This window comes from Rhizomucor pusillus (genome assembly GCF_041956525.1).
Source record: "Rhizomucor pusillus strain CBS 183.67 unplaced genomic scaffold VTP01scaffold_5, whole genome shotgun sequence".
In the NCBI taxonomy this organism is placed as follows: Eukaryota; Fungi; Mucoromycota; class Mucoromycetes; order Mucorales; family Lichtheimiaceae; genus Rhizomucor; species Rhizomucor pusillus.
This window is the reverse complement of record NW_027192147.1, coordinates 1,059,823-1,079,322: the sequence shown is the minus strand read 5'-3', so window position 1 is coordinate 1,079,322 and position 19,500 is coordinate 1,059,823. Positions and strand designations below refer to the sequence as shown.

Here is a 19,500-nt window from a genome sequence, read left to right as displayed (position 1 = left end):
TATCTGCTTCTTTGTACAGCATCAGTAGATCTTTTGGAAAACAAGGGTCGTCTCCCTTTGGATACGAAATATATTTAGACCTAATTGAGCGGCTTGGGAACAATCGGCGCAGGTTAAATGGGAAATGGAAGAATTCTGCTTGCCATGTCCTCCAGCATTTCCGCTCCTGAAATCAAGAGCATGTGGTGCGGATGATCGGTAGTTGTGCTTCCAGATGCCTACAGTGAATGGCTCAAATCCATTTGAGACATGTTTCCAGCAAGCAATGACTGTGTAATATCTGCCTTTGAGGCGTCTGTCTGCAAAACTCTTAAAGGGTTCGACAAAACAAACGAAAGAGTATATCACCCAAGCGTAGCTCAAGTTGCTTTTGTCCTGAGAGGGAGCCATCACATAGAAAAGCATACGATCTCTTCGTTCATTAAATCGTAACGAGCTATAATTCTTCTACCAATTGCGATTTAGGTGCGCACGAAGATCCCGGACGAACTAATGCTTCCAGAAAAACTTAATCCACGCTCTCAGACTCTTCGGCATCGGCAGTTTCTTGGGTAGTAGAATCTTCTAGATACACTTGCGTGTCACTTGGCCAGATGTAGCTTTTTGAAAGTATCAAGGTGACATTGTAAGGAAGATTTACAAGTAGAAACCGTGTCAATTTCTTTCATTCTGCAATGCTTCAGAATATGATCATCCGCGTGGGGTCCAGATCTCCCACGTACAGTCTTCCGGGAAGTGGTTTTCCCCGGCAAGGGGGATTGTCTTACCTGAACTGGTATTTTACATCAAAGCAGCATCCACGCAGTCCAAGGTGCAGCTCAGCAATCATTCTTGTCTTGTCATCCGAGCACGATAATCTATCATCAATCCGTGTAAAGCTTGAATATAGAAATGGATTGGACATCGTGCCTTGACCCTGCGCTGGCCATATCTAATGAATACAAATGCTAACTATATTGAACTCGCCATTTATATCGAAAGTTTCTTCGAGAATCTCAGGGTTTGCATTATGTAGATGAGATAGCTTTGATAAAAGCTCTGCTGATATGACTCCAACCCTTCGTTGTCGCAGTCTGTCAGAAACCTTTTCCTGGTGAGTTCTGCATGTTTATTTTCTGTTGCATTTTTGCCACCAGTTTCCTTTTCCTTGAACACGCCGTGAACCTCAAAATCACAAGAGCATAGCCATGTATTCATCTCCCTCCAAGCAGCTGAGAGCTGTCTTACCACAGTCTTTTCAACGGAAGACAGTGCAAAGAGGATAGCAGCCTCCCCGTCTATTAATATTGGTCAAATCAGCAGCAGAGAACCAATGAACCATTGGATACGGTTTTTCTTTACTGATTTGCCGATTCAGGATTCGAACTTTTACAAGAGAGATAATAGGTTTGTAAATAGCCACACCGAACTTTTGTGGCTGGGCATCAGTTGTGAGAAGAACGGGACGCGATGCCGAACCGCCAATCGTTCTACATCGGGGAGGATGCCACAAAGATCCGATTTTCATCCGAAGCGCAAAATAATACAGGGGCGTGGGTGACTTGAAGAAACGGACAAATGCACAGTATGGGATGGTGGGGATTTTTTGACTAGTAGCTCGTGGAGTAGGATGACCGAGTATGCTGTACAGGCTGGTGCGCGGTATGCAGATTATTACCATTGTCATGCCGGCGAGGTTGCTTTGTAGGTATAGATGTAGTGATATCTTCGTGCTCTCGAGGTCTTTTTCGTGAGGGGTGATCGAGCTGGCGTCCTGCCAAAAAGGAGACCAATAAATAAAGTTGGCGTATATGGTCCTCATTCTCATGGTCAAATGACGTTCTATTGTGGTCTGTGCTTGAGACATCGAGCGATGATAGTCTTTCGAACGGAGGATCATCGAGTCTCAGAGTAGCCAAAACTTTGCTTATACCGGAGATGGATTGCTGTCCAAAGTAGTTTTCAGCTGCCATGTTTTGATTGTAGGTCGTTTCGTCCAACGCATACTGTCGGAAAGTGATCGGAATCTTGTTATCACGCTGCAGCAACACCAAGTTACCGGCGAAAATGGCGAGGTGGCGAACAAGATCGCTCAACGTTGCATCCGAGATCTTGAGGTGTATCGTGTCTACCGAATGTGCAAACTGGTCAAAAATGCAGAGGATACCGAACCACGTTAAGGGTAAATCAACCAGCCGCAACTCGCGAACGTTGTAGCTACGTGTAATCCGCGGTACAAACTTTCTTATGAATTGGTCTGTGATGGATGAGTCTCCAGCAGGAAAAAGGAGGTTGCTGGTCCAAACCTCGGGGTTCGCGAAAACGAGACGTTCGAGAAAAGTGTTGACGCTCGTCAATGTAAGGATGTCCTTCAATTCCAAAAAGGACGTTATCCTTATCAGCACATCTTTTGGCAGTGAAGTTATTCCGGCCATGGTGCTTCCGTAGGATTGGGAGTGGGAGAAAGAGAATGAAAACTTTTAAAAAAAGGTCGGCGAGCGACACACAACCTGTGTTCGTTACACATACGTCCTCTTCTCGCACGCAAAATGCATATGACGCAATCATTTTTTCCTGAGGTCAAGAGCTTTAGCCCCAAATGGTCTTCTACGCGTCTATATCACCAAAAAGTCTGTAGAAATAAATTCAGGTACAACGTAACTTGCATCTGCCTTAACGTTAACAGACGAATATTGCTGACTTCAATGCGTATTATTGAGTAGCTAGCAGAAGAGCATTAACATTTAACACCAAACAGATAGAAAATCTACACACCGTTGAAGAGGAAGATAGCTGGTCTTCTGGCACGTTTGTCCGATGTCCGTTTTGTTCTGTTTAATTCAGAGATGCAAAAATGGTCTACGGCAGTCGTAGAAAATCATAACTCAGAGATCGGCCGATGTGATCAAGGGACGGCCTGGTATGCAGCCTGCTGCCAGTGCAGATATTTGCAAGATTTTGCTTTGAATTAAACACTTCGCCTTAAAAGCTTTCGGGCCTGATAAAATCCTAAGTTTTCTTATTGACTATATCCTTCATTTTCCTTCCCCAAATAGCTTTCGAAACTTATAAAAGGCAATTGATCCAAAGTATACGGCTTTCTCGCTTATACGTTAAATAAGCTGCATGGTTTTTGAATGCTGACCCATCGAATCCCGATGCCAAGAAGGAGAACTGCCTCGATGGCATATTTGACCTTTATCAGATAGAATCAAAGTTTACTTAAAGTGAAGATTGGAAAATTCTACAGACCATTCTTCGATTGCTTTTCCGGGTACAGCAACGATGATATCCGTATTCTTTGGATACAATGTTCAGAACCCTTACCATTATATATTTGACTGACTCAATGATGTGACAAACGGGATTCCATATTCCCGAGGCTGCCTGCAGGCGTTCAGATGTTATGGCCCAGCAACGTCATTTTATCTTTAAAGAAGTATTCAATCGAGAGGACGTAACTGGCCGCTCGAGTCCATTTCAACAATAAGTTGCGTCAGAATTTAGGGAACGACAAACAGCTCCATCCCAAGACAAAAAATCCAAATGTTCCGATGAGTAAAACCCTCCTCCTCCCAATTCTTTCGAATTTCAGTCAGATAGCTGTCTATATAGCGAGGATTAATGATAATGCCAAAGATCCATGTTTCTCTGCAGCTTCAATTCCAGTCATATTTAGTGCTTGAACATACAAACATGCCTGTAATCAAAAATGTCCCGACCATTCTACTTATTTGAAATAAGTACAGAGAGCAATGATCATGAGAGAACGAATAATATGGCCAAACCTGCATGAGGGACCATGTAATGATTCTACGTTTCCCGGGGTTAGAAGACAACATTAATGTCTGGCACATTTGATACTTTGTTGTCAAGACTATTTAGCGGTTTTTATAGCACAAGACTATGGTCTTGACATATGCACACATCCCAGTGATGTACTTTTGAAAATCTCTTCGGGCAGATCCGGCAAAGCGACGATATCACAAAGTATGCTTAATGTGAGCAAAATGAATTGGACCGGAAACTCGTACTATACTGTATCGCGTAGGTACGTACTATCGCGTAGATACGTACAGCCGGCGAGGAATGATGCAAACAAGCTGTAATCTGTTTTAGCAAGATTTAGAAGGTTATACAAATATACGAACTACCGCTTCATGTAACTGAAACACTTTCAGAAAGCGGTAATAGCACCATAGTGATACAGGGAACCATCCAAGGAGGGAATACAAAAGACCCTTTGTAAAAGTTTGCCTGATTTGGAAATACAGGCAAGCTGTCCAATGGCAATTGGTTTGCCGTAGCATGGTGGCAAGTGAGTGTCAGAAGCCGCGCGTCCTCTCTCTCACAACCCCCGTTTCGATAGTGTTTCTCTTCCCCGTTTTCTTCACTTTTGAAGCAAAACCCAATGCAAGCAGCCTACATCGACCCTTCCAAGTCGTCTCCTCCCGCTGACGAGCCTTTTTTCGGCCAGAAAACCGTCAGCACGCAGACGAGCACCCCTCCTCCACAGCCTCGCGCCTTGTCTCCTCCCAAGACTCCTCCTTTAAGCGCCCAAGACAAAGCAGCTGCCAAGAAGAACCACCTGGCTCGATTGGTCTCAAAAGGCGAATTTGAACCCGAGCATCATTTTTATCCAAGGGTGCTCAATGCTCAAATCCATCCACTGGTACAGTCGTTCTTGACACTAGGGAACGAGCGGATAATTGCAAGATACACACACTTAAATCCCCAAGTCAAGGCAGAAACATTGCGGGAAATCCTGTCTTACAAACCGAAATTCTTTCAGTGGGCTGGTAAGCATCATGATTTTCTTTAGAGCGATTTAAAGAGCTATATATCTAACGTCATACTTTTCTTCGTTGGCAGGGTCGGATCTGTTCAATGTGACAACAGCCTCTGGCCAACGACAAATGATTGTTATCGAGACCAACTCTTGCCCGTCGGGCCAAAAGTCCATGCCGCTGATTTCTGAAACTGGGGATAACAATGAACATGGTGGCTATCGTGTTGTGATCGAATCTGCGTTTAGAGACCAGCTCTCCAAAGCCGATCCTAATATGGGTGGTCTGGCTGTCATTTATGACAAAAACGAAATGGAATCCAGCGGTTATGCAGCTGTCTTGGCGGATGTGGCCCAAGAACCAGTCTGGTTGGTCGAATGGTATGACGGCGATCCCGACCCGAATGTCAAGTGGCAAGACCGTGTGCTGCACGTGCGGGATGAGCAGAAGGGTATTGATCCTGTTATTTCCTTTCCCCTTTCTCACAAGGATGGGTGATGTTAACAACAATCTGGAAACCATATAGTGTGGCATCCCATCCGAGCATGCTTTCGCTATTTGACGCAGAAACCATGGAATCGATTCCCTCTCAACACAAAAACAATCGTTATGAACCAAATCATTTCGTGCTTAGCCGGTGGCCGCAACAAGATGATGGCAGCCCGTGCTTATGATTTTTACAATTCAGAGTTGGTTGATACCGGCCTGTCGGTACGGACACCCGAGACTATCAATAACGTAACTCGTGGAGAAATCCCACTTTGGATTCATTCTATGGGCGGCCACGCTGTTCTCAAAGTTCCATACAGCAACGCTGGCCAAGGTGTATATACCATTACCAACAACGACGAGCTCGGTAATTTTTTGAGTCAGGACCATCATTACGACAAGGTAACGTGGACCTGCGTGATACTTTGTCTCCCAGATACACTAAAGAGTATAGTTATAGTTTATTGTCCAATCGTTGGTTGGCAATGCATCCTGGTCTAGCGTAACGAGAGCTGGCAAGTTTTATCATGTCGGTACTATTCCAAACAAGAAAAACAATACCTATGTCAGTGATCTTCGGATGATGGTCGCTGGCAGCGACGATGGTTTCAGGCCAATCTGTATATACGGTCGAAAGGCACGGCAACCTCTTGCTGCGAAACTCGGGCCCCACGGTAATGTGGAAAGTTTAGACTCACACTAAAATGCGAGTTAACCTTTTTTATTATCACGCTTCTTCAGACGATACCTGGGATATGCTTGGCACAAACTTGTCTATCAAATTACCAGATGGCAGATGGACCACCGACACCTCCCGTCTCATTCTCATGGACAGGCGGGATTTTAACCAGCTTGGTCTTGGAATCGATGACCTGATCGATGCTTACATCCAAACAGTGCTCGCTGTAATCGCCATAAACAAGATGGCCGAGCGGCTCATGGCTCAAGGCAAATTCGACCACGAACTTTTCCGCAGTTTAAATCCTGACGATGCCTTGATTCGTGAAATCCAAGAGGCAAATCTGGATGACGAGAAAGAGCTCTAAAAAAACGATATATACATTCTTCTCTTCTTCATGCAACAACCCACACACTGGATACTCGAGCCTGTTATTGTTTCTGTGCCAATTTCATATTTTGATATAAACCATAATTTCGTACAATTGACTATGCATACAGTCTTCCCAAAAGTCAAATTCAAAGCCGGTCGTCATTGCAACTACAATATTCATTCAAATAAACAACACATTTTCTTTCTTTCTTTACAACATCAATGTGGATGACTTCTTGATATAAACGAGAAGCAGAAACGAATTTTCATACAGAGCGATAACTTGTAATATGCTGCCGTATTTACAAAAAAGCAGAAACAGAAGAGAAAAAACGTAGGACTGATCAAAGGTAAAGTAGATGGGGTCCAGCTTTTAGGGAGCATTGTCCGGTGTTCGGTCATTGTTACCCCCGTTTGGTGGATGCATGAGTACATTGTTTCCTTGATAATATCCTAGACCTTGGTGATAGAATTGCTGCTGCTGCTGTGGAGGTGGCATTGGACCCGCAGCAGCACTCCCAGGCGTCGGTGTTGCAGCTATAGGCGTCGTCGTCGATGGTGTAGATGAAGCAGAAGACTCCACCGGAATTGGGACAGGCACGGGAACCGGTACTGGAACAAACCGTTGAGGAGCTCCAGACGCGGAAGCCTCGTAGAGCGATTGATAAAGCCTAGGATCAAATGCAGAACCTGTGAATGGCGCATTGAACCCTCCAGCTGCCGGACCACCGGTAACGGGTATAGTCGAAGAAGTGGCAGCAGACGGATCATCCTTTTGGGCGCCAAGAAAATGTCGATAATGGTGGGCGAACCTCGAGTCAGCATTGTTCATGATCTGCATCGAATTGGCGAGGAAACTTTGATACAGGGACGGAAACAAACCACTTACACCTCCACTATTCACATCTCCGTTCGATGACGGTGCAACCCCCGGCGGTGGATTCGGTTGCATGTGCGAATGCGAATACGGTGCTTCTGCAACGGGTTGTGCATTGATCGGTGCAGCTGTCACTTGTGGTGGTCGAGGAACAGAAGGACTTTTACCCTTCTCAGTCTCGCTACCTGAAGAAGAATCGTAGCGGTTCCTCACGTGAGATCCACCCGCAAGCTCGAATAAATCGATCTTTTCCTTCCGTGTAGCTCCTTCGATTAATGCTTGATAATCTCCAGTGAACTCGCCAATCTCGTTCCCGTCTCCAAAGCTGAGGTCGGTCAAAAGACTAGGGTCGATACCTATGTTGGCTGCCAAATTCTCGATATCCACCTGAAGTTCGTCAATATCCTGTGAGATTGCTTCTGCTGAGCGAGCAGCTGTGTTCAACGTCTGTGTGAAGCTCTCAATGTCGGCCGTCTCCGAAGGAACGGCGTCTGCGGGCATTTCAGGCATATTCTGAGGCTGACCTGTTCGTACCCGTCGGTGCGGACGAGTGATCATTGTTGAGTAAGACATTTCTATTGCTGCGGAGAGAATGTCTGATAGGCTGCTGCCTCGGTAAGCATACGTACCCATTCCATTGTCTGCTGTCGGTCGACCAGCATTGGAATTGAGACCCACCATGCTCGCGGCTTCCTCAATTAAAGCAGTAGGAAGTTTAGTTTCAGGTAATGCTCCTGATGCTTGAAAGACATAAAAAAAATTAAGAAAGAATCCGATAATTCGGTAGGTTTGATTAACGGATAATTCAATAGAATAGCAAAACGCATCATAGGTTCAGAGCTTCCTTTCTACGCCTACCATCATTCAAGAAGCTCTGAACTCGTCGACGCGGAGAGCCATGATTGATAATTGGCACTTACCAGGCTGACCGGTTCCGCTCGTTTCGCCATTCGCACCGAGTAGACTGATATACTCGTTATTCTTTCCAAGCATAAAGGGTCCGTTCATCTGTTCGTTTGATGCCGGAATAGCATTCGAGCCAGAGAAGACCGCTGTCAAGAACTGCAGAATCTTTTGGATCACTTCTTGATGTCGCTGATGTTTCTCTCTAGCTCCGAGCGATTCTTGCCAAAGAATGGCATTATCTTTTTGCAAAAGACGAAGATCGTTCGTGATTGCCATTTGGTGCTTGCGGATAGCTGCGATATCCTTTACTAGCGAGCCGAGGGTAACGCTGTCGAGATCCACCGCGTCGCGATCTTTATTTCGCTTGCGTGTGACAAGCGAAAGTAAGTCTGCACGCCCACGTTTAAAGTTAGGATGACTGAACTCCCAGATTTCGCGTTCGTTTTCGGCTGCCATGGAGCCTTGCTGTAGGCACGGGACCTTGTGGAAGTCGTACATGTTCAGCTGGCGGACGAAAGATGCAAATGTATTATGCTTGTAGAAACGTGGAAGAACAGTCTTTGCGAAATACTCATGCTTTTCGACTAGATCGGGAGGAGAAAATGTAAGCGCCCACGAATAGCTTCTCTCTCTTAAAGTTTGTCGTACCGATAAATGAGTTACCGTCTGGGGACCAACGGATAAGGTCGTTCGTGGTTGGGTCGTTCACCATACTACAGATAGCAGAGTGAGACGAACCGGTCAATGGTTTCCAGCAATATCTGGGCCTTACTTGAAAAGTTTGTTCAAGAATGCTGGCACACCACGCTGTATGGTCGGAACCACTACCGTATTGAGCTGGCTGTTGCTAGTACTACTGGTGTTGTCTTGCGTCAGCACGCCCGCGGCGGCATCTCCTGAGATGCTCCGAGTACGTTTACTTTGCTGTTGATTCGCACTTTCGAAGGATTGCTCTGCCGGAACAGAAGGAGACATTGAGCCTGAAGAGTCTACGGGAGAGGTCGAACGTGCCCGTTTCTTCCTAGAAGTGTCTGCCTGCGCCTTCGCCGTACGACCTGAAATGGTTCGAGGCATTGCAGAGCTTAAAGTACTACTGTGGTGTACTGACAGTGGCCGGAAAGGTAGGAGCACTACCGCGTGAGAATCGTGTTGAATGGGCTTAATGTCGAGAGCTTTACCTGATGAGATGTCTGTGCCTGATGCAGCTCTCGTTACAATAAGCGAATGATAGAAAAGTCTCTATTTCTTTGAGACAAGTTTCAATACCGATACTGTGAAAGCCAGCCACGACGAATCCTGTACGTACCAAAAGTGAGCCAAGAATATCGAAGAAAAAAAAAAGACGATTCTGCACTTTTTGGCAGAACGAATTTTTGCTCGCTGCTGGCGAGAATTCTCAGCAGGACTTGAACAGCAGCGTCGTCTTATTCTCATCAAAGACCTTGGCTCACATGCTCTCTTAAGTCTAATTCTTTTAGTGAATTACAGGTTTTTCACCGGGTCTACTATATGATATATAGTTTTTTTTCTTATACTATTGCAGCCATCAGAGCCTTACACGGAAGCACCCAGGAATTTTGATTGCATACGAATGTTCTGGAAGAATTTAAATATCTGGATAAGCTTCCTCTACTTTCTCCTATTTTCCCGGCTTTTGCTAAAGGATTTTATCCACATTCATGAAAATGCGATTTCTTCCTTTAATAATATATTTGCTCAAAACGCATCGGATCAGTTACTGTAAAGTATTGATGCTCATAATGGCCATTAAGCAACGAACTTTCCAACTGTGCAGGAACAGCACTGGTCCTCTACTGTGTAGTCGCCTGAAATGAACCATTACCTACGACGACATCGATAGTCTTTGCAATGACTGATTTTAGAAAGAGTCAAGCTAGAAGCGCTCTGCGCTTATTTACATGGGATGTTTCTAGATTGATCCCAAGATACATGTGCAAAATAAAAATTAAACAAGATGAACTTCATTACCACTGCAAAGGTGGCGGTACTGCTTGTCACGAAGATGGGGCATAAGCTTTGTCATCACACAATATGTCGCATTACTCTTTCGGAACAAGTTTGTCCAGGCAACATGTCAAGTTTCCATTTGCAAATGTGACACAAGCTTTCACCTTTTTCATTTCTGCTTTGCAAAGAGTGCTACCTCTCAGCAGTAGTATACACTCGCCATCATGGCGGCAGATCCAAGCAAACCAGCGGCTACACCTAGTAAACGTCGATCGACGCTTGCAGAGCTCGGCATCAAGCCCAACGCGACTGTCAGCCCAGCTCTCACTGCCGCCAACAAGAAAGTCGTACCTGAGACGACAAGCGGCGTCAAGCGTACCAACACTGTAGGTGCGCGTCCGAGCAAGACACCTGCAACAGCAACGAGACCACGTCCACTCTCGGTGGTCGGTCCCTCATCTAGCAACCGAGTAGCTCCTGCATCTCCGACCGTCCAGCGATCTACGAGCTCATCGGCTGGATCAGTGGCAGCTCGGAAGTCGCAACCAGCTGCTGCTCGTGGCGCCAGTGTACGTTCCACAGCAACCCCATCACCTACTACGCCTACAACAGCCAAACGTCGCTCGCTGGTCTTAACTCCAGCGTCTGGTCCGCCTTCTCCGCTCTTCAGAAAGGACTCTACAACGCAGCAAAAGCGTACATCCTCTCCGGCTGGAGACAGGTCGCCATCTACATCCTCGACGCTAGCAACCAAGCTCAAAGCACTGGAAGATCAGGTGTGAAACTAAGCATTTGATACGATGCAATCGAGAGTTTCTGATAAATAGATGGACGAGACAGCTTGCAGACAAGGATAAAGAGTTGGAGGGAAAACAGCAGCTTGTGCAAGAGCTGCAGAGTAAACTCGCGGATGCAGAGAAGACTCCAGTGACAGAAAATGTTGATGAGAATCTGATCAAGGAGAAGATTGACCAAGCTACGGAAGAGGTCTGTAAGATGTATCCCGAAAGAAAAGGAACAATGATCTGAGTGGAACTACCATCTTTAGCATCAACGTCAAATCCAAGACTTGAAACGGCAACTCGAGGAAAAAGAGCGGCAGCTTGAAGCACAAGTAAGTAAATCCCAGGATCACAGAATGGCTTTAGGTTTCACAGCATTGATACGCCATCTATTCTTTAGAAAGATCAAACGGATCTGAAGGTTTGTAGAGTTTAATATTGATTTGTTGTATTTCGAACCAAACGTGACTCTGATCATAACAACGGTAGCTCGAAATTCGCCGTCAAGTTGAGACCGAGCTTACGGTTGCACACAAGAAAGCTATGGACGAGCTTATTTCCGAGCAGGAGAAAAAGCTGCAAGCCGAGATACAAATTCTGAAAGGAGAGCATGATAAGCAGCTTTCGCAGCTCGCTGCTGAACATGAAAAGCAGACCAGCGAACTCAAAGCGTCCTTCGAGGTATATACTTGTCGGTTATGGCTGTATACAGATTATTCAATGTGTCTTTGCAGGTTGATTTACAAAAAGCTGTAGAGAACGAAAAAAAAGTAAAAGATGCGGTGGTGCAAGAGCTCCAGTTACGCATCGACGAGCTGGAAAAGACGATGCAGGATTCTCAGGACGTTTCAAAGCTACGACAGCTCGAGAGGCAGCTACTTGAATCACAAGCAGCATTCGAGGATTTTAAGCGGGAGGCACAGCTGGCCGCAGAAGCCATGGAAAAAAAATATCGAGACGAGATGCATCACATAGTAAGCGGCAATGACGATACAGCTGAAGCATGGCTTGAGAAACAAAAGGCTGCGCAGCAACAAATCGATCGATTAATGGCCGACTTGGCATCCACGAAAGAGGCGCATGCAAAGGAGCTGGAGTCTTTAAAAATTAAATATGAAGACGAGTTGGAAGAATGCAAAGTCAAGTGCGAAAACCACGAAAATGAGCTCGACAATCAAGCCCAACATATCCAATCGCTGCTCGGTCAGATCGAAGATCTTCAGAATTCATTGGAAGCAGCGACAGCGCGTCTGGAAAACCACACAGCAAACAAAAAGGCCATGAGTACAGCCTCGGCAGCCATATCAGAAGTGGATGCACACCGTATGTGTGAGCAAAAACTGCAATCTAGGCAACGAGACTTGGATGATCTCCAGCGCCGTATCAATGAACTCAAAGAATCTCACGAGACACAGCTGCAACGACTTGGCCAAGAAAAGGCACGAGAACTGCAAGAATTACGTAAAGAGTTGCAGGGATTCCGAGAGTTACACCAAACGACAAAGAAAATGAGCGAGGTAATTACTAAAAAGTAAGGGACTGTGCAGCGCGCTTTGACATCTTTTTATAAAAGGAACGACTACGTTCCATCGTGGAGCAACATCGGAGAGAGCTGCATGTTATGCATGAACAATATCAGAAGGTTGTAGACAACAAGGACAAGGACCTTGAAGACTATGCCTATCGCGTCAAAGCATTGGCAGCTACGAAGAAGAAGGAACTTGAGATGACACGAGCGGAGGCCAAGGAGAAGATGTCGAACTTGGAGCATCGCATTGAAGGTTACGAGGTGGGTTGAATTTTCTTATTTGAAATCTTGTTCTATTTTCTCTATCCTTCCTATTTAAGAGAGTGGGGATGGGGGAGCTGGGGAAGGAGGTGAGGGTGCGTGATAGGTGAAGCAGGAATTGGTTTCTATTATTCATGCGATATGTTTCTTCTCATCTTCTCTTTATTTCTTTTTGACTTTTTTGGGCTACCAGTATCTTGCCCTTATGATCTAAACTATTTATTCTTTCTTATTTCATACCTTTATTGTCTACTCCCAATTTGCCCACCTATTTTTGTATTTTGTACCATAGACGCAACTCCATCAATTCGAGCATGAAATGAGCGAACTGCACCGCAAGTCCCAAGCTCAGCAGGAAGAAAACGAACAGCTGGCAAAGTAAGTCCAATACTCTAAGTTGTCGATGAGCGTAAAACTGATATACTACATTTTTAGACTTGTTAATCAATTGCAAAACGAGCTACATAGGGGAAGGATCTGACACCTGTTTCCTATGATAATCCAGTGATCAATACCCCAATATATTGATATAATGATTCGCGCTAATTCATTTTTCCTTCTTTTGCCTGTAATGTTTGATGAAGCTCAGACTGCACGAAGCATTGCTTCTGTAGATACAGTCTACAGTGCAGACTCGACCGAATTCTGCCCATTCTCTGAACAAGCAGACATTCTAGCCTGCGGCACCTATCAACTGACGGAAGAACAGCAAAACGACGCGCGTGTGCGCAAGGGACGCCTTTATATCTACAAAGTTGATCCCTATGGTTCGAAACCACTCGAACGATTGCAAACGATCGAGACTCCAGCTATCCTGGATATGAAGTGGAATCATGCTTTAGTTGACGATCGTCAAGTTCTCGGTGTTGTAGATTCTATCGGTGGTCTTAAGCTCTACGGTCTTACGTCAGAAAACGTACTGGAAGAATACGAACACGTCCAAGTCGTCGAGGATCATAGGATCCTGAACTTGTCACTCGATTGGGCAAGTCGAGTACACAGGGATGTAGCTCACAGCTACAGTCTTGCAATATCACACTCCAATGGTCGCTTATCCTTGTTACGAGCAAATGAATCTGCCTGGCTCATAGAGAGACAATGGCTGGCCCACGATCTGGAGGCATGGATCGTAGGATACAACTACTGGGATACCAATGTTATATACTCGGGTGCAGACGATTGCATATTCAAAGGTTGGGATGCTCGATCAGGGCAGAATATATTCACCAACCGGCGACAGTACACTATGGGAGTCACTGCGATCCAGTCTTCACCGCATCAAGAGCATGTGCTTGCGACAGGCAGCTACGATGAGCATATCCATATATGGGATACTAGATCAATGACGAGACCTTTGTCAGAAAATCACACACCCGGTGGAGGTATCTGGCGACTCAAGTGGCACCCAACGCGTAGCAATCGCTTGTTATCAGCTTCTATGCATGCTGGAGCTTTTGTCATCGATACGGATAATGCTAGCATTGTTAAAGGATTCTTGGAACATGAATCAATGGCTTACGGAGCCGACTGGTCCTTCCAGCACCCTAACTTTGTTGCTTCATGCTCCTTTTACGATCACGTTATGCATCTCTGGGACGGTGGATCGGTCTAGCCGACTAGAGCCCCATACCAATCCATTTACAAGCAGCAAATATTCATATAGATCTAGTTCATATTAACAATATAATTCGGATCTAGTATACTTACATATTCAACTTTTTAATCTACGAGTCTAGTTGAAAAAAAAAGGCATACGACGTTATTACTGAGACGCGATTTCGTCAATCACTTTGACCAGGATGTCTGCGGGCGCTGTGGTAAACAGTGTAGTCGGATATATTTTGCTTTTCCAAGCAGGATGCAGTAAGATATGACAGCATCCTACATTCTGTACGTCATATCGCGTCAGAGCCTGTGTCGCCTGAACATCGGGGTAGGGTGTTGGGCCGGCTGCACTGTGGATCTGGACCAAAATTTGTTAAAAGAGATGGCAAAGATCTTTTTCGATATGGATGAAAAATTACCGGAAATCCAGATGCTGGATCAGTGATATCCGCCCACATACCCACGGAAGCGAGCCGTTCAACGATGCGATTGCCCCAATTTATAAACTAGAATTGCTTGTCAATCAATTTGGCGTATCATACAGTTACGATTTTGCTTCATACAAGTTCGAGCTTATCATCTCGTTCCTTGTTAATTTCTGGCGTTGCCCCAACCATGTCGTGCTCGCAGCGTTGAATCACCGGCACAATGAGCAGATTCTTCCGTTGCCGTATTGAGAGATCCGGGAAGACTGACGTGATCTCTCGCAGAATGCGATGAGAAGGAGAATACACAGAGTATTCAAATTCAGAGTTTTTGAACTTAAATCGAGTTGGATCGACTAGACATTGTGTCTTTTTTGCGTCTGGCTGCTTGGTTGTGTGTGTAGGGTTTTGGTGCGGTAGGGTAGCAGGCATTCCAGTTGACAAGATGTCAAACGTCGACAGCACCACCGCCAGACCGAGGGTCATTTCCGACGGCCGGCACAACGCACGGGTTGGTCTTCTTTGGAAATTCTTTCAAATTGCCTAATGCGGAGGAGCAATGCGTCTGGAAAGAAGCGGCATCATCACACAGCCCGCATTTTTTCTGCGCCTTTCTTCTGGCTCTCTGTCTCCCTTCTGGTCACAGCCGTCTCTCAATTACCTAGTCGCCTGCTCGGCGCTCCTAGTACAGTCACCGTCTGAGCCATCTGTAAGACTCAACCGCAACTTCACGGCTTCAGATCTTGCTAATGTTTGCGACAGACATGTACAATCAACGATCTCGTCTAAATGACCTGCTCGACGCAGTGCGAGCTGAGTATGAGCAACTGGCACAGGAAGCTGGCTTGGTTAAGAGCCAGCGCGATGAATGCGAGCTAGCAAGTAAGGCATATTTTTACGCTCCAAAGCGCGGGGGGGGGTAGAAGGTTCTAAACATCAAGAGAATAGTGAACAGCCAAATCCAGGAAATATCCTTATTTCAGCAAACCTTCCACGAATTGGAACGCTCTCAAATGATGCTAAAGAAACAGTAAGCGACGATGGAGTGACGCGTTGGGAGTAAGGAAGCGTAACCATTTTTCTCTAGATATGAAGATGAGATTGCACGACTTCGACAGCAAATAGATCAAGTATGTAAATGGTCATATCTTATCAAATCTCCGTCAACTGAACCATTGTCTAGATTCAACATGGTGCACCCTTGCCGCCACATCCTCTCTCTGCAGCAGGTAGTTTCTTCGTTTTTCTATTTGGTTTGATTATTGTTGACATCTTCTTTTCTTTCATCTTTTGGGAAAAGATCAACCGTCACACGTAAAGTACGAAACAGTGAATGCCAAGTTCCAGCACGCCGGATATACTCCATCTGCGCCGCACGCCGTACCACCTGGTAGCCTACCTCCACCTGTGTCAGCATCAGGCCATCCATATGCCACTCGTGAAGCATCTTTGCCACCGAACTCGACTGCATCCTCGAGTACGTGTGATCATGAGCATATATTTTGTACGTACACTTACATGCATATATAGTCGGTCGAAGTCCTTCTAGCTTTGGCCCTCCACCGCCGGGCACTCCATCGCAACCAGCTGGTTATGGAGAGATGGATCCTGAGAACGTGCCGGCCGCCATGAAAGTTGATGGTCATGATTGGTTTGCGCTGTAAGTAAAGGTATCGATTTGAAATATCGAAAACCATGTTTAAATTTATACGCTTGTAGATTCAACCCAAAGGTACCGCGTCGGTTGAAAATCGATCTTTTGCATACCTTTGAGCTTCCAAGTGTGGTCTGTTGTGTAAAGTTTAGCGCAGACGGTCAGTACCTTGCTGCAGGAGGCAACAAAGTTACCTTTATATTCGCAATGAGTACAGGAGATAGAGTTGCGTAAGTTCAGGTTGCAGGCTTTTGAAGGGTTTGTACTTGAACTTGGTTTTTCCTTTTTAGTGTTTTGCAGGACAGCAGTGCGGATGGGGAAGGCGATCGCTATATTAGATCCGTTAGTTTCAGCCCTGATGGTGTCTACTTGGCGACCGGCGCAGAAGATAAGCTCATACGCGTGAGTACTTTTTTTTTGAAGCAAGTGATTTACTTATATATGTGCTTTTCAGATATGGGATATAGCCAAAGGAAAGGTCACACGAGTCTTGAGAGGCCACGAGCAGGACATTTATTCGTTGGAGTTCAGTCACAATGGTCGTCTTCTAGTGTCGGGCTCGGGTGATCGGTCTGTACGAATATGGGATTGGGCGCAGCAAGTCCCCATTCATGTATTGAGGATACGGGATCCAGAACCAAAGGATCCAGGTATTACGAGTGTGGCGATATCTCCAGATGATCGGCTGGTGGCCGCGGGAAGTTTGGATACGATGGTTAGAGTGTGGGATCTACAAACAGCGCAGGAAGTTGCAAAGCTTCGAGGGCACAAGGACAGCGTGTATTCAGTTACCTTTACACCGGATGCTCAAAAGTTGGTGAGCGGCAGCTTGGACAAGGCGTTGCGCATCTGGGATATCAGCTCTAAAGGATATGGCGAAAGAAACCTTTGCATTCATACTTTGACAGGCCACAAGGTAAGAATTAGGCTGAAAGAGGTTTTACAACCCAGCGATGGTGACACCGCATCTCGAAAAGGATTTTGTATTATCGGTTGCTACCACGCCTGATAACAAGTGGATCATATCTGGCTCAAAAGATCGTGGAGTGCAGTTCTGGGATATGAAGACAGGACAAACGCAATTGATACTGCAGGGACACAAGAATTCAGGCAAGTTTACTGTGTGAATTGCTTACACAATTGGACTTGTCAGTAACTGCATCGATGTAGTAATTTCCGTGGCGGCTAGTCCAGGACGGCGACCTCTCTTTGCAACAGGTTCCGGCGATAGCCGTGCCAGGATTTGGACGTATGAACATTTGTAAAGGAGCATGTGAGAAGGAAGGAGAAGGTGTGGTGCTCGAAATTAGCTGTGCAATGAAAGTTGTAAAATCTAGTTATATGCTTTACATACTAAGAAATCATGGTATTCCTTATCCAAAAAAAGGCCTGTGTCCTAGATGTACCCTGATTCCAGCGTTATCTATGAGAGAAGCTTACAACACTTATCAGATGCAAGGAAAAGAAGTCGCAGTGTATAGCATACACAAACATGAGTAAAGTAATCGCAACTTCAAGTTAATATCTGTAACGTCTTTTTAAGAAGATCCTTCTTGTACGAATGTAAATGTATGCAGTACAGAGATTGATAAAAAGAGGAGGAGAAAAGGTGTTGATTGCCGGGTATACTTATTCTAATTTATCCAAATGGTCCAGTCGAGTAAGCACAATGTTTTTACTTGTTTCTTCCACTTCACCAGCTAGAAAGACTTCGTCGAGGATAGCATAGACCTGGGGTTTTTTTCGAAAAGAGGTATTGATTTAAAAGAAATGGAAAAGCGTGGAATATACCAAACGATTACCTTGTAAAAGTTGAATACGAGATCCAATTCGCATACATTGCCAAAGAAAGCATCGAGAACTTCAACGAAAAAGTGTATAGCTTCTAGGTAGGCGAGTTCGTTGTCGTTCGTATCGACGCATACGCAAAAGAAGAGACCGGCATATCGGCGATAGACGATCTTGTAGTTTCGAAACTGTAGATACACACATAACGTCAATATTCTATCCTTTTCGAACCATAGCTCTACTCTCGTTTTACCTCGATAAAATTGCTTTGATGCTTTTGATCCCGCGGTGCAATGAGTCGATGCACCTCGCCCTTGAGCTTGATCTTTTCATCATCCTCGAACGGCACATACCACTTTGCCAACCTGGTCTTGCCTTGGCGATTCTGCACAAGAATGAATCGAATCTGTATACAGTCAAATCGGATTAGACTTGCATTGAGACGAGCTGACAGTTATCTTTGCTGTACCATTCTACAAATGAAAGGAAAAAGTTGCAGGGTGACACAGATGCATTGTTTCCAATCCATTTTTGGGTCAGCTTCACCCAAGCGAGCAGTTCCGCCAGAGCTAACCAGGACAAGTGATCACGTTTATGAACGTAACATGAATCTTTGCCGTGCACTAGTCGAATATGTACTCTTCGCGACTGACATTGTAAATAATGTAGATAGACTTATAAAAACTATAATTCATTTATTTTACAGTCAATACTCACTGACGTTTTTCTTTAAAAGACATTTCTTTAAATAACAAAATACATTAAGTTTGGCGGGATTGATGAATATCAGGAACAAATACTGATGACCCAGGTACATATGTATATAGAACAAGAGATCAAAAGTGGGGAGAGATTGATTGTTGGCGAGGATGGGGGTGGGGAGGGAAAAAGGTACGAAAGTAGATCAATACCGATTGTGTTTCCTATTTCCGTTTTTCAACTGTAACTTTCATGCCATATTTCATAGGCAACGTGAGCGAGACCTGATAAGTGACTTCTTGTCCTGGTACGAGGCCAAATGTGTATCGTTTGAGCAGAAAGATGATTGCAACCAGTGCTTCAAGTGTAGCTAGGTGCTGACCAAGGCAGACGCGAGGACCAGCGTGGAAAGCTGGCCATTGTCCTTGGGACTCGCGTCGCAGTTCTCCTTCGGGAGTAATCCAGCGCTCTGGCTTGAATTCACGAGCGTCAGGTCCCCAGACTTTTTCAGAGCGACCTTGTGCGAACGGTGACCACAGGATATAGTCGCCTTTGCGGATATGTGTACCATCCGGCCACAAGTCATCGTTGAGAGCATATTTCATGTTGAGAGGGACAGATGGATATAGGCGCAGAACTTCATAGAAGCTGATGGTTTTAAGAGTTAGTTTTCCAAGCTAGCAGCGCTAGCAGATATAATA

General features: G+C 45.3%; 11 protein-coding genes across 11 annotated transcripts in view; 5 read left to right on the top strand and 6 right to left on the bottom strand.

Annotated features, from left to right (window-relative positions):
• Positions 1-508: 508 nt before the first annotated feature.
• On the bottom strand, positions 509-904 carry VTP01DRAFT_8581 (uncharacterized protein; the record flags this gene model as incomplete). Its single annotated transcript, XM_069387718.1, has 2 exons — positions 509-599; positions 768-904. 2 exons carry the CDS (start codon positions 902-904, stop codon positions 509-511), a joined length of 228 nt encoding a protein of 75 aa, XP_069241459.1.
• Positions 905-1,589: 685 nt separating this feature from the next.
• Positions 1,590-2,414, bottom strand: VTP01DRAFT_8580 (uncharacterized protein; the record flags this gene model as incomplete). The annotated part of the gene is made up of 1 exon (XM_069387717.1): positions 1,590-2,414. The coding sequence occupies one exon, from the start codon at positions 2,412-2,414 to the stop codon at positions 1,590-1,592; it is 825 nt and encodes a 274-aa protein (XP_069241458.1).
• Positions 2,415-4,390: 1,976 nt separating this feature from the next.
• On the top strand, positions 4,391-6,301 carry VTP01DRAFT_8579 (uncharacterized protein; the record flags this gene model as incomplete). Its single annotated transcript, XM_069387715.1, has 5 exons — positions 4,391-4,778; positions 4,852-5,217; positions 5,293-5,657; positions 5,716-5,929; positions 5,997-6,301. The coding sequence occupies 5 exons, from the start codon at positions 4,391-4,393 to the stop codon at positions 6,299-6,301; spliced, it is 1,638 nt and encodes a 545-aa protein (XP_069241457.1).
• Positions 6,302-6,331: 30 nt separating this feature from the next.
• Positions 6,332-6,538, top strand: VTP01DRAFT_8578 (uncharacterized protein; the record flags this gene model as incomplete). The annotated part of the gene is made up of 1 exon (XM_069387714.1): positions 6,332-6,538. One exon carries the CDS (start codon positions 6,332-6,334, stop codon positions 6,536-6,538), a length of 207 nt encoding a protein of 68 aa, XP_069241456.1.
• Positions 6,539-6,679: 141 nt separating this feature from the next.
• Positions 6,680-9,163, bottom strand: VTP01DRAFT_8577 (uncharacterized protein; the record flags this gene model as incomplete). The annotated part of the gene is made up of 4 exons (XM_069387713.1): positions 6,680-7,923; positions 8,104-8,673; positions 8,738-8,802; positions 8,862-9,163. The coding sequence occupies 4 exons, from the start codon at positions 9,161-9,163 to the stop codon at positions 6,680-6,682; spliced, it is 2,181 nt and encodes a 726-aa protein (XP_069241455.1).
• Positions 9,164-10,281: 1,118 nt separating this feature from the next.
• On the top strand, positions 10,282-13,109 carry VTP01DRAFT_8576 (uncharacterized protein; the record flags this gene model as incomplete). Its single annotated transcript, XM_069387712.1, has 9 exons — positions 10,282-10,833; positions 10,898-11,044; positions 11,106-11,171; positions 11,240-11,260; positions 11,329-11,520; positions 11,574-12,356; positions 12,413-12,628; positions 12,921-13,006; positions 13,064-13,109. The coding sequence occupies 9 exons, from the start codon at positions 10,282-10,284 to the stop codon at positions 13,107-13,109; spliced, it is 2,109 nt and encodes a 702-aa protein (XP_069241454.1).
• A 90-nt stretch (positions 13,110-13,199) lies between these two features.
• VTP01DRAFT_8575 (uncharacterized protein) lies at positions 13,200-14,240 on the top strand (the record flags this gene model as incomplete). The annotated part of the gene is made up of 1 exon (XM_069387711.1): positions 13,200-14,240. One exon carries the CDS (start codon positions 13,200-13,202, stop codon positions 14,238-14,240), a length of 1,041 nt encoding a protein of 346 aa, XP_069241453.1.
• Positions 14,241-14,390: 150 nt separating this feature from the next.
• VTP01DRAFT_8574 (uncharacterized protein) lies at positions 14,391-15,144 on the bottom strand (the record flags this gene model as incomplete). The annotated part of the gene is made up of 3 exons (XM_069387710.1): positions 14,391-14,591; positions 14,653-14,739; positions 14,797-15,144. 3 exons carry the CDS (start codon positions 15,142-15,144, stop codon positions 14,391-14,393), a joined length of 636 nt encoding a protein of 211 aa, XP_069241452.1.
• A 263-nt stretch (positions 15,145-15,407) lies between these two features.
• On the top strand, positions 15,408-17,577 carry VTP01DRAFT_8573 (uncharacterized protein; the record flags this gene model as incomplete). The annotated part of the gene is made up of 11 exons (XM_069387709.1): positions 15,408-15,540; positions 15,607-15,688; positions 15,746-15,788; positions 15,842-15,887; positions 15,959-16,135; positions 16,189-16,318; positions 16,378-16,542; positions 16,603-16,714; positions 16,767-17,228; positions 17,290-17,422; positions 17,483-17,577. 11 exons carry the CDS (start codon positions 15,408-15,410, stop codon positions 17,575-17,577), a joined length of 1,578 nt encoding a protein of 525 aa, XP_069241451.1.
• Positions 17,578-17,941: 364 nt separating this feature from the next.
• On the bottom strand, positions 17,942-18,572 carry VTP01DRAFT_8572 (uncharacterized protein; the record flags this gene model as incomplete). Its single annotated transcript, XM_069387708.1, has 4 exons — positions 17,942-18,043; positions 18,115-18,288; positions 18,354-18,506; positions 18,570-18,572. 4 exons carry the CDS (start codon positions 18,570-18,572, stop codon positions 17,942-17,944), a joined length of 432 nt encoding a protein of 143 aa, XP_069241450.1.
• A 451-nt stretch (positions 18,573-19,023) lies between these two features.
• VTP01DRAFT_8571 (uncharacterized protein) overlaps positions 19,024-19,500 on the bottom strand; it is a gene marked incomplete at both ends in the record, with an annotated part of 2,156 nt that continues 1,679 nt past the window's right edge. The window contains one exon of the mRNA XM_069387707.1: positions 19,024-19,447. Coding sequence (XP_069241449.1) covers positions 19,024-19,447 — 424 coding nt within the window. The remainder of the gene's footprint in view (positions 19,448-19,500) is intronic.